The sequence below is a fragment of the Labeo rohita genome, chromosome 2, assembly GCF_022985175.1.
Source record: "Labeo rohita strain BAU-BD-2019 chromosome 2, IGBB_LRoh.1.0, whole genome shotgun sequence".
Lineage (NCBI taxonomy): Eukaryota > Metazoa > Chordata > Actinopteri > Cypriniformes > Cyprinidae > Labeo > Labeo rohita.
The window spans coordinates 8,031,353-8,047,128 of record NC_066870.1 but is presented as its reverse complement, the minus strand read 5'-3'; the positions used below and the strand labels follow the sequence as shown (position 1 = coordinate 8,047,128).

At 39.8% G+C, this 15,776-nt stretch overlaps 1 protein-coding gene across 2 annotated transcripts in view; it reads left to right on the top strand.

Annotated features, from left to right (window-relative positions):
- ak5 (adenylate kinase 5) overlaps positions 1–15,776 on the top strand; it is a 107,791-nt gene that overhangs the window by 71,221 nt on the left and 20,794 nt on the right. For both annotated transcript variants that reach the window (XM_051133350.1, XM_051133344.1), the window contains exon 8: positions 8,200–8,276. In XM_051133350.1, the coding sequence (XP_050989307.1) occupies positions 8,200–8,276 (77 nt within the window). The remainder of the gene's footprint in view (positions 1–8,199; positions 8,277–15,776) is intronic.

The window sequence follows — 15,776 nt, the reverse complement described above, 5'->3', positions numbered from 1 at the left end:
CTGTGGTAGTGCAGCACTGAGCTAAATCAGAACTCACAACAGATGCTTTCATGGGAAACTTTGTACCACATGACTGAGGCCAGACCCTTGTGACGAAGGCTTCATGTCAAAATCACTGATCTGTCAGAATCACTATGAAATATTTCTTGCAGTAGAGACCTATTTTCCTCTGGATAGTTGCTGTTTATTTACTGAAACGTCAGAAATATTTTTGTCCAGCTGTGGAATGTTATTCAAAAACGGACAAATTTCTATAGATTGTAATGAAAGACATAAAACTCATTAAAATCGTAACGAAAGGTTGAAAACCCTTTCAACCAACTGAATCAAACCAACAGGAATAGCAAATTGCATTCCCATTTTTTAAAAAAACATTTTTAAAAACTTAACCCGTTTTATGTGAAAGCCCGTTTCAACCACTGAATACAAACAAAAAAAAAAAGGTAATTGTGACTTTTTCTTTCATACTTCTAACATTTTTCTCAGAATTGTGGGATATAAACTCACATTTGTGAGTTATAAAGTCAGAATTGCGAGATATAAAGTCAAAATTGCGAGATGTAAACTCAAATTTTGCAATTCTGAGACTTAATTCGCAATTCTTGGAAAAGAGTCAGAATTGTGAGTTCCCATTCAGTCGTTTCACTACGACGTTACATATGGGAACTCGCCTGAGAGTCCAATCATCTCTGAGCCTTATTCAAAAGGCCAATGAACATTGGCGAGTGGTATTTGCATGCCGAGCCACTCCCCCGTACATACGGGTATATAAGATGGCGGCATGCAACCACTCATTCAGATTTTCGCTTTCGAAGCCTTCGTTTTGAGCCCGATTCACAAAACAGAAAAAGAGTTCCTGACGAGTTGACTCTCTCCGCTGGCGTGCTGCCAAAAACTAAAAGAGTTGTTCTAAAAGAGCGTTTGGCAGCCACCAGCGAGATCCTGCGGGCTGCTGTTTTCACAGCAAGAAGAGCCTTTGCAAACCAGCGAGCAGCCCCATTTGAGTGCACAGTTGTGCCGCGGTTCCTCCCTGGGCAAACCGGGATCTAAAAGAGTAAATTTCTCACGGCTGTGGAAGACATTTTCCCGGTATGTCTTTCCGGCCGTGCGCTTCTGCGTGTGGTAGTTTCCTCGCTTCGCTGGACGGACATGATCACTGCCTCACGTGCCTGGGCCGAGAGCATGCTGAGGCAGCGTTCACGGATGGTTTATGCATTCATTGCGAACGCATGACCATGGCTACGTTGAAGTCCCGCCGCTCGTTCGCGAGTAGGCTCCCCTTGTCGTCTTTCCGCGGTAAGTCGTTGAGCCGTCAAGGTTTTTCGGCTGCTGCGGTGAGACACTTGGGGGACTTCCAGGATGTGCAGAATGCTCCGCCGGCTAGCAAAAAAAAAAAAAAAAATAATAATGAAAAAAAAAAAAAAAAAAAAGCCCCGCGGACTTCTGCACCACGTGGTCCCGTCGAGTTGCTAAAGCAGTTCGCTTCCCCGCACGCCGGGCTGAGTGACTCCTTTGGCGCTCCACAGGAGGTTGAGATGTCTGCTGCAGCATCAGAGGGAGAGTCGGAGGGTGAGGCGGACGCTGAACTGTCGGCTATGCTCCTCCGAGCCGCCAAGGGGATCGGTCTGGAGGTGCCCAAAACACCTCGGGCCGGTCCTTCAAGGCTGGACGATTGGTTTCTGGGGAGGGCACCCGCGGCACCGCCGCGCTCCCCCCCAGTGCCTTTCTTCCTGGAGGTGCACGAGGAGTTGGTGAGGACATGGCGGGCCCCTTATTCATCTGCACCGCAGGGTGCTGCCACCTGGTGGGATCGGCCGCATCTCCCCTCCGGGGCGTGTAAGCTTTCGTCCGCTCTCGCGGGCGGGGCTTACTACGCCGCTGGACAGGCTGCCACTGCCCTGCACGCCATGGCTACCCTGCAAGTCTATCAAGCCCAGGCGTTGAAATATCTGCACGAGGGTGGCCCTGACCAAGGGGTTATGCAGGAACTCCGTGCTGTGGCCGACTTCGCCCTTCGAGCGACGAAGGTCACAGCACGTTCCCTTGGCCACGTGATGTCCACGGTTGTGGTCCAGGAGCGACACCTATGGCTGACCTTGGCCCAGATGGCAGACGTCGACAAAGCTCGCTTTCTGCCCAGCAGTTCTCGGCGGTTCAGAAGCAGACGATAAAACATATCCTGCCCCGTCGCGACAGTGCTACCACGTCCCCGGGCCCTAAACCTCCGCCTGCCCGTCGCCGAAGGCGCCCCCCTGTGGCCCCTAAAACACCAGCTCCGTCCCCTGCCGAGGCACATGATGCTAGATTGGCAGCTCAACGCCACCCCGAGTTCCCTTCTCGAGTGACGCCTTGCCTCCTCGGATCCGGACTTGGAGCTCGATATCGCCAGCGCGGGAACCAGGGAAGAAGGTAAGCGCTGCCCAGTGCAGTCAGACTTTTCTCCAGGACGTTCTTCCTTCTGGGATCAGTCCCCTTCCCCTTCCCCCCCAGGCTGCCCCACCGCGGTCACGTCGGTCAACGTTCCCTTGATTCCCCTGGCGACTAGGCTGGGAGCCTGGCTTCAGCTTCCCAGCCCCTCGCAGTGGTTGATTCGGACGGTACGTCTCGGCTATGCGATTCAGTTCGCCAGGCGTCCGCCCAGGTACAGAGGCGTCCTATCCACTTCTGTCCACTCGGACACACATGCCGCTGTCCTGCGTGCGGAGGTTGCAGTCCTACTGGCGAAGATAAAGTCAGGGTTCTACAGTCCCTACTTCATCGTGCCCAAAAAGAGCGGTGGGCTAAGACCCATCCTGGATCTTCGAGCTCTGAATCGGTCCCTTCTCAGGCTGCCGTTCAAGATGCTCACGACGAAGCGCATGCTAACATGCATTCGTCACCAGGATTGGTTTGCAGCCATCGACCTGAAGAACGCGTACTTTCACGTCTCAATTCTACCTTGACACAGACCCTTCCTGCGGTTTGCTTTCGAGGGTCGAGCGTATCAGTACAAAGTGCTTCCATTTGGCCTGTCCCTCTCTCCCCGTGTCTTCTCACGGAAGCTGCCTTATCCCCACTCTGGCGGATGGGCATTCGCATTCTCAACTATCTCGACGACTGGCTTCTCATAGCTCACTCGCGAGATGTGTTGTGCGAACACAGGGACCTGGTGCTCCGGCACCTCAGCCATCTGGGCCTTCAGGTCAACCGGGAGAAGAGCAAACTCTCCCCAGTGCAGAGGATCTCTTTTCTCGGTGTGGAGCTGGACTCGGTCAACATGACAGCCTGCCTCACCAACGAGCGCGCGCAGTCAGTGCTGAATAGTCTGAACTCATTCAGACACAAAACAGCGGTCCCTCTCAAAACATTTCAGAGGCTCCTGGGGCATATGGCAGCTGCAGCCACGGTGACACTGCTGGGCTTGCTTCATATGAGACCGCTTCAGCACTGGTTACACGATCGAGTCCCGAGATGGGCATGGCACCGTGGCACACTCCGGATTGGCGTTTCCCTGCAGTGTCGCCGCCTGTTCAGCCCGTGGTCAGACCCGGCCTTTCTTCAGGCCGGAGTCCCTCTGGGACAAGTCTCCAGGCATCTTGTGGTTTACACGGATGCCTCTTCCACGGGTTGGGGTGCTGTATGCAACGGGCAAGCAGCCTCGGGCTCCTGGACAGGACCTTGACTGCAATGGCATATCAATTGCCTAGAGTTGTTGGCTGTGCTTCTTGCGCTGCGTCGCTTCCGACCGATGCTGCGCCACAAGCACGTGCTTGTTTGCACCGACAGCACTGCGACCGTAGCCTATATCAACCACCAAGGTGGTCTTCGCTCCCGTCGCATGTCACAACTCGCCTGCCATCTGCTCCTGTGGAGTCAGACGTGGCTGAAATCGCTATGTGCCGTTCACATTCCAGGAGAACTCAACCGTGCAGCCGACCAGCTCTCACGGCAGTCCACCCATCCTGGAGAATGGCGACTCCACCCCCCAGGTAGTCAAGCTGATTTGGAGCCATTTCGGCAAAGCCCAGATAGATCTGTTTGCTTCCCCCGAATCCTCCCACTGCCAGCTGTTTTACTCCCTCTGCGAGTCTTCCCTCGGCAGGGATGCGCTGGCACACAGCTGGCCTCCGGGGCCCAAGAAAACCTGAATGAGTGGTTGCATGCCGCCATCTTATATACCCGTATGTATGGGGGAGTGGCTCGGCATGCAAATACCACTCGCCAATGTTCATTGGCCTTTTGAATAAGGCTCAGAGATGATTGGACTCTCAGGCGAGTTCCCATATGTAACGTCTCCATTCCCTCCTTCAGGGAACGAGGGTTACGTACGTAACCTAGACGTTCATATCTCACGATTCTGACTTTATTTTTTAGAATTACCACTTTATTTCTCAGAATTGCACATTTTTAAAGTTCTGGGAAAAAAAGTTAAAATTGCGAGGAAAAATGTCAGAAATTTGCTTTTTGCGCAAAAAGTCACAATGACCTTTAAAAAATGTACTAAGTGGCAGAAACAAGGCTTCCATACTTTACAGTTTTTCACATTTGCTAAAACACTAAACCCCATACTCTGAACCAAATTCTCAATAGCCTAAACCAATTTGTCAAATAAATCACTTTCTGCAAAACCTTAAACAAGCTTAGGCAGTTTGGACACTGTTTGCAGATCTCATGCACTCTTTTTGCAAAATAATAAACACATTCTCACTCACTAAGACACAGTTTGCTCTGTGATGAACTTGTGATACAAAACCCTAAACACAAGAAAGCAAAAGTTAAGCACGACTGCAACACAACTGTCATTGTTTACACACAATTCAAAATTCTTCACATTTGTTTCAAAATATATAAATACAATAAAAAATATAAGCCAGTTCAAAGTGCACAGAAGACACAGGTGCATCTGTCAGTCTGAGAGGTGCAGAAGAGTGTGAATATGAGGGTATATATATATATATATATGTTTCACACCTAAGTTTGGTAAATATACCAAAACAAAAAAAAGGAAAAATACACACATATGTATACTCATACATATGTGTGTGTGTGTATTTTTCCTTTTTATTTTGTGTGTGTGTGTGTGTACTTGTTTTTGCTACATTGTGGGGACCAAATGTCCCCACAAGGATAGTAAGACCTGAAACCTGCGGTCCCCACAATGTTAAAAAATTATTAAAAATAGTAAATGATATTTATCTGAAAATGTAACGATACAAACATGTTTTCTGTAAGGGGTAGGTTTAGGGTTAGGGTTGGGTTAGGGGATAGACAATATCGTTTAGTCAGTATAAAAACTATAGAAGTCTGGAAAGTCCCCACAATTCACAAAAACAAAGTGTGTGTGTGTTTTGAGTGTATGTACGTTTATGTATCTGTAGTGCGTATAGTATTGACTAATATGTGTATGATTTGAAAGCTTTGTTTGATTTTGAGTACAGGTGAAATGGTTTTGAAGTGATTGTTTGATTTTGCCAGAAGAGTCAGGGGTTCTGTGGATTTAGTTTGAACATTTGGATTTGTGTTTAAAGTTTAAATGAGTGATGGTTTCAAAAAATGTGTTTAAGCAATTAATCATAATTTTGTGAACTTCTAATTCTTAACTTAAAAAAAAAAAAGTTATATATTAATGTTTCAGAATCTGACACTCTTCCAGTTTTAGCACCAGGATCTTTTTTTTTTTTTTTTTTTTTTTTTTTTTTTTTAGTCTATAATAGTGCATAATAGTGCATAATTCCAGTTCCAATTCCAATTCGCATGTTATGTTTACTGATCCCAGGTAATGTTTCTTTATTGACAGTTTATGGCGCTTTTCTCAGAACTTCGCTGTACTTTTATTTTTGCAATGAATTTTCACCAATAGTTTTCAAGGTCATTTTTGTGGATGTTTACAGTGGATTTTCTTATGTTTTCAGGTATAGTTTATCACACAAGTTTTAACAAGCTTTTTACAAACAAACAAACAAAAAAAGTTGAAATTTTGAAAAGTGCATTTTGTGCTTTGTCTTTTGGATTTTTTAAATGTTTTATACTAAATGACATTTATACGCACTGAAAAAAAAGATGGTATAAAAGTTGGTTAAACTGAAACTGAAACTACAACTTTAAAAACATATTACAGTGCATTTTGTGTGATTAAGGTGTCCAAATACTGTGGTGTAAAGCTACATGGGTTTCAGTGTGATTTTCTATGCTAGGTTTTTCTTTACTATGCATAGCCACAAAAAGGCTTGCCTGTTACAGTTTTTATGAACTGCTTACACACAAAATCTTTACTTGTGACACAGTTTCTGAAACCTGACACTCAAATACCAGAACCACACACAAATCTGCAAAACCATACGCTAATTCTCGGCTTTTGACTCAGTTTTCAATTTCATAAAACACTTTTTGCTTACCACAACATACAATTCTCTATGTAACACACAAAAATTTAACAGGAAGTATTTTGATTTCCTTTTTCAAACACAACAAATCAAAATGCCACACTAATTCATCAGTGCCTCACACTAACTCTTCACTTGTGCAAACACTCATTGTTTTACTTAACACCAGCCAATCATGGCTTTAGAATAGGCCTTGAAATAAGCTTTGGAATAATGACCTTTTTCAAAATTATGTTTGGTTTCTGTCCAACTACACATGGTTGATATACACTACCAGTCAAATGTTTTTGAACAATACGATTTTTAATGTTTTTTTGTTTCTTTGTTTCTTTGTTTTAATTCTCCTCTGCTCACCAAGCTTGCATTTATGTGATCCAAAAGACATCAAAAGCACTAATGTTTGTGAAATATTTTTACTATTTAAAATAACTGCTTTATAGTTGAACATATTTTAAAATGTAATATATTGTACAAAAAGCTAAAATTCAGTGTCACATGATCCTTCAGAAACCATTCTAATATGCTGTTCAAGAAACATTTTATTATTATTATTATTATTATTATAAATATCTAAAACAGTTGAGTACATTTTTATTAGGATTCTTTGATGATTTGAAAGATATAAATATCAGCATTTATCTGAAATAAAAAGCTTTTGTAACATTATACCATTATACCATTCAAAAGCTTGGAGTCAGATTTTTTTTTTTTCAGGGGTGGGAAATTATATAAATTAATACTTTTATTTAGCAAAGATGCTCAGCTGTTTTTAACATAATAATAATAATAATAATAATAAATGTTTTTGGAGCAGCAAATCAGATTATTAGAATGATTTCTGAAGGATAATGTGACTGGAGTAATGATGCTAAAAATTAAACTTTGAAATCACAGGAATAAATGACATTTTAATATATTAAAATATAAAACAGTTATTTTACATAGTAAAATAATTAAACATTTTACTGTTTGTTTGTTGTTTGTTGCTGTTGTTTGGATCAAAAGAATGCAGGTATGGTGAGCGGAAGAGACTTCTTTAAAATCTTACTGTTCAAAAACTTTTGACTTTCTTTTCTTTCATACCGTGTAATACTGTATTCACAACCAGAAAGGCTTACAGTAAAAAATAAAGAAATGTACATAGGAGCTCATGAAAGAAGAGCTTTAGATTTTGAATAACTGTGTGTATATGATAGATCCAAAAATATATTATTAAAGCATAGGTGTTTTCAACATATGACTATTGTTTGCTTTTGAGATGTGTTTGTGATATTTTGAATGCAGTGCTTCATTTGGCAAGATATGTAAGGCATTTTGTGTGTGCAAATCTTGGAATAGAGGTACAGTTTTGAAAATGTGAGTAAGCAGTTGAAAAAAACTGTAACAAAATAAAAACATTAGGTCAAGGGAAGCATTGCCAGTATGACTGTCTTGACTTTGAAAACATCTAAGCAACTGTGTAGACAGCAACCAGTTGAATAGCAGTTTCAATATCTATTCCTTTGCTTTTATGAAACATGTACTCGTGCCACAGATGAATGACTAATGAACACATGGGCAACCTTTGTGACACAGAAACCTTTGTGATTGTTGCCTACGCTACTGAAAGGACTCCAGGGATCCTTCTGCAATTACTGGTATGGAACAATAATGAATCGTCAGCGTACAGCAGCATTTCAATGACGGACAGTAGTTCGGAGGAACAAGAGTGTCTTTATTTTCACACAAGGCTTTGCTGTAATTGCTGTATTTTCCCTCCTTGAATCACAGACCTCAATATATGCTTTTTTCAGCGTCTTTTCTTACAGCTTGATTGTATCTTTTGCTTTCTCTGTAGGACCCAGTGAGCTCGACCTCAGTCTGCTAGCAGACAGCAGCAGTCTGGCAGATGTTCCCAGCAAATTTGACGAACAGGTATTGAAATGTCTGTTTCCATTTTCTCTTATGAACCTACACACTGACCTTTGGTTGAGAACTTCTTTTTTTTTTGCTTTTCTTTGTTGGCTGCACTTTAAAAATGGCGTACACAATTTTTTGAAGAATTTTTGAAGATTATTGGAGTACATTTTACAATAAAATACAAGAAAAAATACTCAGAAATGTGTGTAAATATCATGATTACAAAAAAATTGCAAGTGACACATGGAATTAAATGGGAAGTAGAAAGACCAAAATCCTTTTTTACAGTGTACTATGAATTCTTAATCCAGTAAAACATAATGGTTTGATAGCATCTTTTCTATCCGATGCATCTGTTATTGTGAAATCACAATAGCATTTAGAGCATCATTAGCATGTCAGAAAATGTCCCATCTGTCTCGTCCCTTTATTTCATTATGAAGTTATTGGAATCTCAGATTAGGCTCAGATAAAACTGCTGAAGGGCTATTATAGGCAGAGTGAGTGAGTGCGAGATGCTGTATTTAATGGAAATGCTTGCTGAGTGACAGTCCTGCATTAGCGGACAGTCATTATGAGTGACTCTATCTCTTGCATTAGCTTCTGTCTGGATGAAGCTTAAAGCCAAAGCCCTTGACTTTCATTAGTATGCTATTTGAAATATTTTTGGAATAATCTTTTAAAGTAAAGCCACAGTAGGCCTGTATATTTGTTGGGTATTTCAGTCGCACAAATTAATTATTGCATTAATAACTGGTACATAACCGCTGACCTTCAATATGGAAATGTAATCAGTGTCCTTGAGTCACTGAGTGAGTATGATACAGATATAAAATGAGACAGCTCTATAACTCAATGTGTGTATTTAGGGATTGTTTCAGAATGTCTCTTTTCTCAAGGTCAGGAAGAATGTGCTATAGAGTGGAATTTTATATAATCCCCACTCAAATGCGGTCTCTGAAAAAGCTTGTAAAGAGAGGTTATTTCAGCATCACATCATCCCATACAGAGCTCTATATATGCAAATTCTTTGATCTTATGTCATGTAATGCATACAATACATAGTAGACTCCAGGGTTATTATAGTTAACTCATTTACTCACCCTCATGTTGTTCCAAACCTGTATGACTTTGTTTCTTTTCTAGAAAAGAAGAAAAAATAAAAAATAAAAAATATATATATATATATATATATATATATATATATATATATATGTGCGTGTGTGTGTTAAATGTATAGATGCCTCACAAAAGATTTGTCTTTTTCCCCTAAGAAATGGCATTTTATTTTTTAAATAAAAATGTCAGATCATTTTTCCTATGTATACTTTCATAGCTAGAAATGTATATGAATACATTTTGTTTAAATATTTCAAGCATGTACATTCATAACATCTCAATCATGGTCCTTGATACATTTTGAACAGTCATAATTTTGTCCAAAAAGTATGTTAACATTTTCACACAATATTGAAGGGTTTTACTTTATTCTGATTAGATGACCAAAAATAAAACAAACATTTTATACATTTAACATATATATATATATATATATATATATGTTAAATGTATAAAATGTTTGTTTTATTTTTGGTCATCTAATATATCTCAACAAATTAGAATACTTTATAAGACCAATAAAAAACATTTTTAGTGAATTGTTGGCCTTCTGGATAGTATGTTCATTTACTGTATATGTACTCAATACTTGGTAGGGGTTCTTTTTGCTTTAATTACTGCCTCAATTTGGAGTGGCATGGAGGTGATCAGTCTGTGGCACTGCTGAGGTGGTATGGAAGCCCAGGTTTCTTTGACAGTGGCCTTCAGCTCATCTGCATTTTTTGGTCTCTTGTTTCTCATTTTCCTCTTGACAGTACCCCATAGATTCTCTATGGGGTTCAGGTCTAGTGAGTTTGCTGGCCAGTCAAGCACACCAACACCATGCTCATTTAACCAACTTTTGGTGCTTTTGGCAGTGTGGGCAGGTGTCAAATCCTGCTGGAAAATGAAATCAGCATCTTTAAAAAGCTGGTCAGCAGAAGGAAGCATGAAGTGCTGTAAAATTTTCTGGTAAACGGGTCCACCCTTCCTCCAGACTCTAGGACCTTGGTTTCCAAATGAAATACAAAACTTGCTCTCATCTGAAACGAGGACTTTGGACCACTGGGCGACATTTCTTCTTCTCCTTAGCCCAGGTAAGACGCCTCTGACATTGTCTGTGGTTCAGGAGTGGCTTAACAAGAGAAATATCACAACTGTAGCCAAATTCCTTAACATGTCTGTGTGTGGTGGCTCTTGATGCCTTGACCCCAGCCTCAGTCCATTCCTTGTGAAGTTCACCCAAATTCTTGAATCGATTTCGCTTGACAAGCCTCTCAAGGCTGCGGTTCTCTCGGTTGGTTGTGCATCTTTTTCTTCCACACTTTTTACTTCCACTCAACTTTCTGTTAACATGCTTGGATACAGCACTCTGTGAACAGCCAGCTTCTTTGGCAATGAATGTTTGTGGCTTACCCTCCTTGTGAAGAGTGTCAATGATTGTCTTCTGGACAACTGTCAGATCAACAGTCTTCCCCATGATTGTGTAGCCTAGTGAACCGAACTGAGAGACCATTTTGAAGGCTCAGGAAACCTTTGCAGGTGTTTTGAGTTGATTAGCTGATTGGCATGTCACCATTTTCTAATTTGTTGAGATAGTGAATTGGTGGGTTTTTGTTAAATGTGAGCCAAAATCATCACAATTAAAAGAACCAAAGACTTAAACTACTTCAGTCTGTGAGCACTTAATTTATTTAATACACGAGTTTCACAATTTGAGTTGAATTACTGAAATAAATGAACTTTTCCACAACATTCTAATTTATTGAGCTGCACCTGTAGAAGTCAACATTTGAAGTGGATCAAAACCTTTCATAAAAGTTGTCCTAAACCAAACAATACACCGTTCTTGTCTTAGGACAAGTTTGATGGACTTTTTGATCCACTTCAAATGTTGACTACTGTATCTCAGAGGTTATCTCATCATCTATTATTACCCATCATTTTAATTTTCATATTTTAATTATAATAACACATTTAATTGCTTTTATTTTTGTTCACATTTTCATTTTTTTCATTTTTAATCTAGGGCTGGGTAAACAAACAAACAAACAAACAAAATGATTTCTCGATTTTAATAGATTATCATTTTAATGAACCAATATCGATTCTTAAATAACAATTGATCTTTTCATCTATGCTGTTTTCAGTTGATGAATGAACAGTACATAGTGCATCTTTCTTCCAATAAATAGCAATAGGCTAGGCTTTTTGTTACCTTTGATATGAAACAAAGTCTTAGATGTCAAATTCTGTCCATTTCATTAGAAAATTCAAGCAATAAATACCGTTTTGGTGCTCTTTAATGTGGCGTGATAGATCGTTGTAGCTTTTGTGTACTCGTCTGTGAGTTATCAAACGCTGAGTAAAACATTCAGTTTAGTTTTTGTTCTGGATCCAGTGCTTTGCTGCCAGACTGGAGTCCACTCACCACCAACTGGACAGGAGTGGGAATTACAGCTACAATTGTACAATGGATATTCAGTGTAATCTGTCAAAATGAGGAAAGGCTTTCAGATATTTCCGTCACTGCTAAAAAAAATTCTGTCATTGACAGACAATTTTCGGTTAACGTGACCTCTGATATATATATGCACCTTCATCATCTTCATAGATTAATGCACAGTTCAAATTAAGCCCAAAACTATCAGACATCATCAGTGGTTCTGCCTTGGATTGTTTGAATTGCTTTTGCTCTATTTCTGGGAGCATCTTGTTCTCTTCACTTGCTTTTTTCCTTTTACCTTGTCCTCATCTCCAACCACACACACACACACACACACACAAAACAGAGACATGTGTTATCTTCTATTCGGAGGGCTCTCGCTATCTACCAACAGATATGGCAGAATTACATGAAAGCAGCCAACCAATTAGACCGTCCCTGTTGCTCCATGTCTGTCAAACTAAATTCCTGAATCTGTTGCTTCTCTGTGCATTTCCATGGAGAGGCTGTCATGCTTTCTCCATTATATTTGGTTAAAATCATGTCTGCGTGAGACAAAAGCAGTCGTTAAGGCTCCTTCGTGGAGGATGGTGTGAGGAGTGTTTATGGATGTGGATCAACCCACATTCCCACCGTGACCCTTTCATCTGTGTCCATCAGCGGCACCGCTGACAGCAAACTCTCCGTGCCGTCGGCATCACACTGGGAAAAACACTTCTGTAGATGGGAACAGATCTCAGAGCAGTCTTCAGCTCAGTGTGTGATGTGTTCAGCAGGTTCTTGGCTCAGGCCACGCTGGCTTGGTTCTGTAGTCTGACTGTTTGCCAGCCAGTTGGATTAAGACGTCCATCTACAGTGCAGAAAAGCTTCAGTACAAATCAAAATATTTATGCCCTCATTGTTGTTCTATACCTTCATGTTTTTATCAACCCATGACATTTTAATTACATACATTATGTTACTTTTGTATTTCTTTTGGTCACATGGGCTGGGCTTGCTTATTTGTTTTTTAATAAAAAAAAGTTTGATTTTTGGCAAGTGTAAAGGCCCTTTCACCAAATGGGAAATTAATAAGCCTCTGGAGGAAACTCAGATATTCCATTGTAAATTTAAAAGTAATAATTTACTTTACTAGTTACATGAAAAGGCAATCGGATTACTTAGCTCGCATTACTTTTAATGCCTTACCCCCAACACTGGCAATGTCTGACATGTTTAACCACCTAGGTAGGACTTAAATTAATTTTTATATGTGATTTCACAATCCTAGTGGCTTTTCAATAAGGTTAAAGTTAGAAAAATATCATGCTTTTAAATATATTTGTAATTACATATACTTTTAATTTGACATCACTGCAAAGTGCACATTTTAACACTGTACTTATAAAATCTTATAAAACATTGTACTTATTAAATCATGAAAGTGCTCACTTAAGTGGCCTTTTATTTAATTAATATATTATCTTAAAGTACAGTTTTGTTTTATTATACTTTTAACATTTTAAGTACACAAGTGCACATTAAATGCAAACAGTTCTTTTTCACAAGGGCACTTTCATCAGGATAGAAATGTTTCATCATAGAATAAGAGTGATCAGTCAGAACAACTTAGTATTAATTTGCAGTGACTCTTCAGGAAACTATGCCAGCAAAAAGCCCCAAGAGCCACCGGATTTTCCTTTAATCTTCTCCCATCTGTTATATCAGTGGTTACACTTACTTACATAATAATGGTTGAGGTTTGTGTTATAGATGTTTGCGCTGTTTAATGTATAGGTTACCTTTGGTCATTCGGTATATGCTGGGTAACATCTTAGTTTCATTTTTTGGACATGTCTTGGACAAACCATGTCTTTGGTCATGTAGTATTCTACTTTCATGTTTTTTTAGCATGCTATTTCCATGTCTTTGGACATGTAGCATGCTGGAGTCATATTTTGGACATGTGACATGCTTGTTCCATGTTAACCTCCTTCCATCTGTTATATCAATGGCTACACTTACATAATAATAGTAGAGGTTTGTGTTACTGTCGCACATGTAGCACTTTGGAGTCATACTTTGGACATATAACATGCTAGTTCCATGTTACTGGACATGTAGCATGTTGGAGCCATGTTTTTGGACATGTAGTATGTTAATTTCATGTTGTTGGACATTTAGCATGTTGGAGCCATGTTGTAACCTGCTAATTCCATGTTTTGGACATGTAGCATGATGGAGCCATGTTTTCAGATGTATAGCATGCTAGTTCCATGTTTTTGTTGGAGCCATGTTTTTGGACATGTAATGTGTTAGTTCCATGTTTTTGAAAATGCATTTTGTCAATTCCATGTTTTTGGACATGTACCATTTTGGAGCCATGTTGTAACCTGCTAATTCCATGTTTTTGGACATGTAGCATGTTGGAGACATGTTTTTAGATGCCTGTCATGTTTGCTCTGTGTTTTTAGACATGTAGCATGTTGGAGTTATGTTTTAACCTGCTAATTCCAATGTTTTTGACATGTAGCATGTTGTTGTCATGTTTTTAGATGCCTATCATGTTTGTTCCGTGTTTTTAGATATGAAGCATGTTGGAGCTATGTTGTAACCTATGTAGGTTACCTTTGTTGTCATTCGGTATATGCTGGGTAACATCTTAGTTTTATTTTTTGGACATATAACATGTTGAAACCATATTTTTGGTCATGTAGTATTCTACTTTCATGTTTTTTTTAGCATGCTACTTCCATGTTTTTGACATGTAGCATGTTAGTTCTGTGTTTTTGGACATACAGCACTCTAATTCCTTGTTTTTGGACATGTAGCATGCTGGAGTCATATTTTGGACATGTAACATGCTTGTTCCATGTTAATCTCCTCCCATCTGTTATATCAATGGTTACACTTACATAATAATAGTAGAGGTTTGTGTTACTGTAGCACATGTAGCACTTTGGAGTCATACTTTGGACATATAACATGTTAGTTCCATGTTACTGGACATGTAGCATGTTGGAGCCATGTTTTTGGACATGTGTGTTAGTTCTATGTTTTTGGACATGTAGTATGTTAATTTCATGTTGTTGGACATTTAGCATGTTGGAGCCATGTTGTAACCTGCTAATTCCATGTTTTTGGACATGTAGCATGTTGGAGCCATGTTGTAACCTGCTAATTCCATGTTTTTGGACATGTAGCATGTTGGAGCCATGTTTTTGGACATGTAATGTGTTAGTTCCATGTTTTTGGAAATGCGTTCTGTTAATTCCATGTTTTTGGACGTACCATTTTGGAGCCATGTTGTAACCTGCTAATTCCAATGTTTTTGACATGTAGCATGTTGGAGTCATGTTTTTAGATGCCTGTCATGTTTGTTCTGCGTTTTTAGACATGTAGCATGTTGGAGCCATGTTGTAACCTGCTAATTCCAATGTTTTGGACATTTAGCATGTTGGTTCATGTTTTTAGATGTGTATCATGTTAGTTCCATGTTTTTGGACATCTAGTATGTTGAAGCCATGTTGCAACCTGCTAATTCCATGGTTTTTTTTTCCATGGTTTGTTTGTTTTTTTACATTTAGCATGTTGAAGCAATGTTTTTAGATGTGTTTCATGTTAGTTCCATGTTTTTGAACATGTGGCATGTTGGAGCCATGTTGTATGTAACCGCGAATTCCATAGTTTTGGACATGTAGCATGTTGGAGCCATGTTTTTAGATGTGTAACATGTTAGCTCCATGTTTTTGGACATGTAGCATGCTAAAGCAATGTTGTAACCTGCTAATTCCATGTTTTTGGACATGTAGCACATTGGAGCCAGGTTTTAGCCTGCTAATTCCATGTTTTTGGACATATAGCATGTTTTAGACATGTAGTATGCTGTTCCTTTTATGTGGACTTGTATTGCGTTGTAACCATGTTTTTGGACATGTACCAAATTATTGTTTTAGAGGTAGTGCAATATCTGGTCATGAAGCATGGTAATA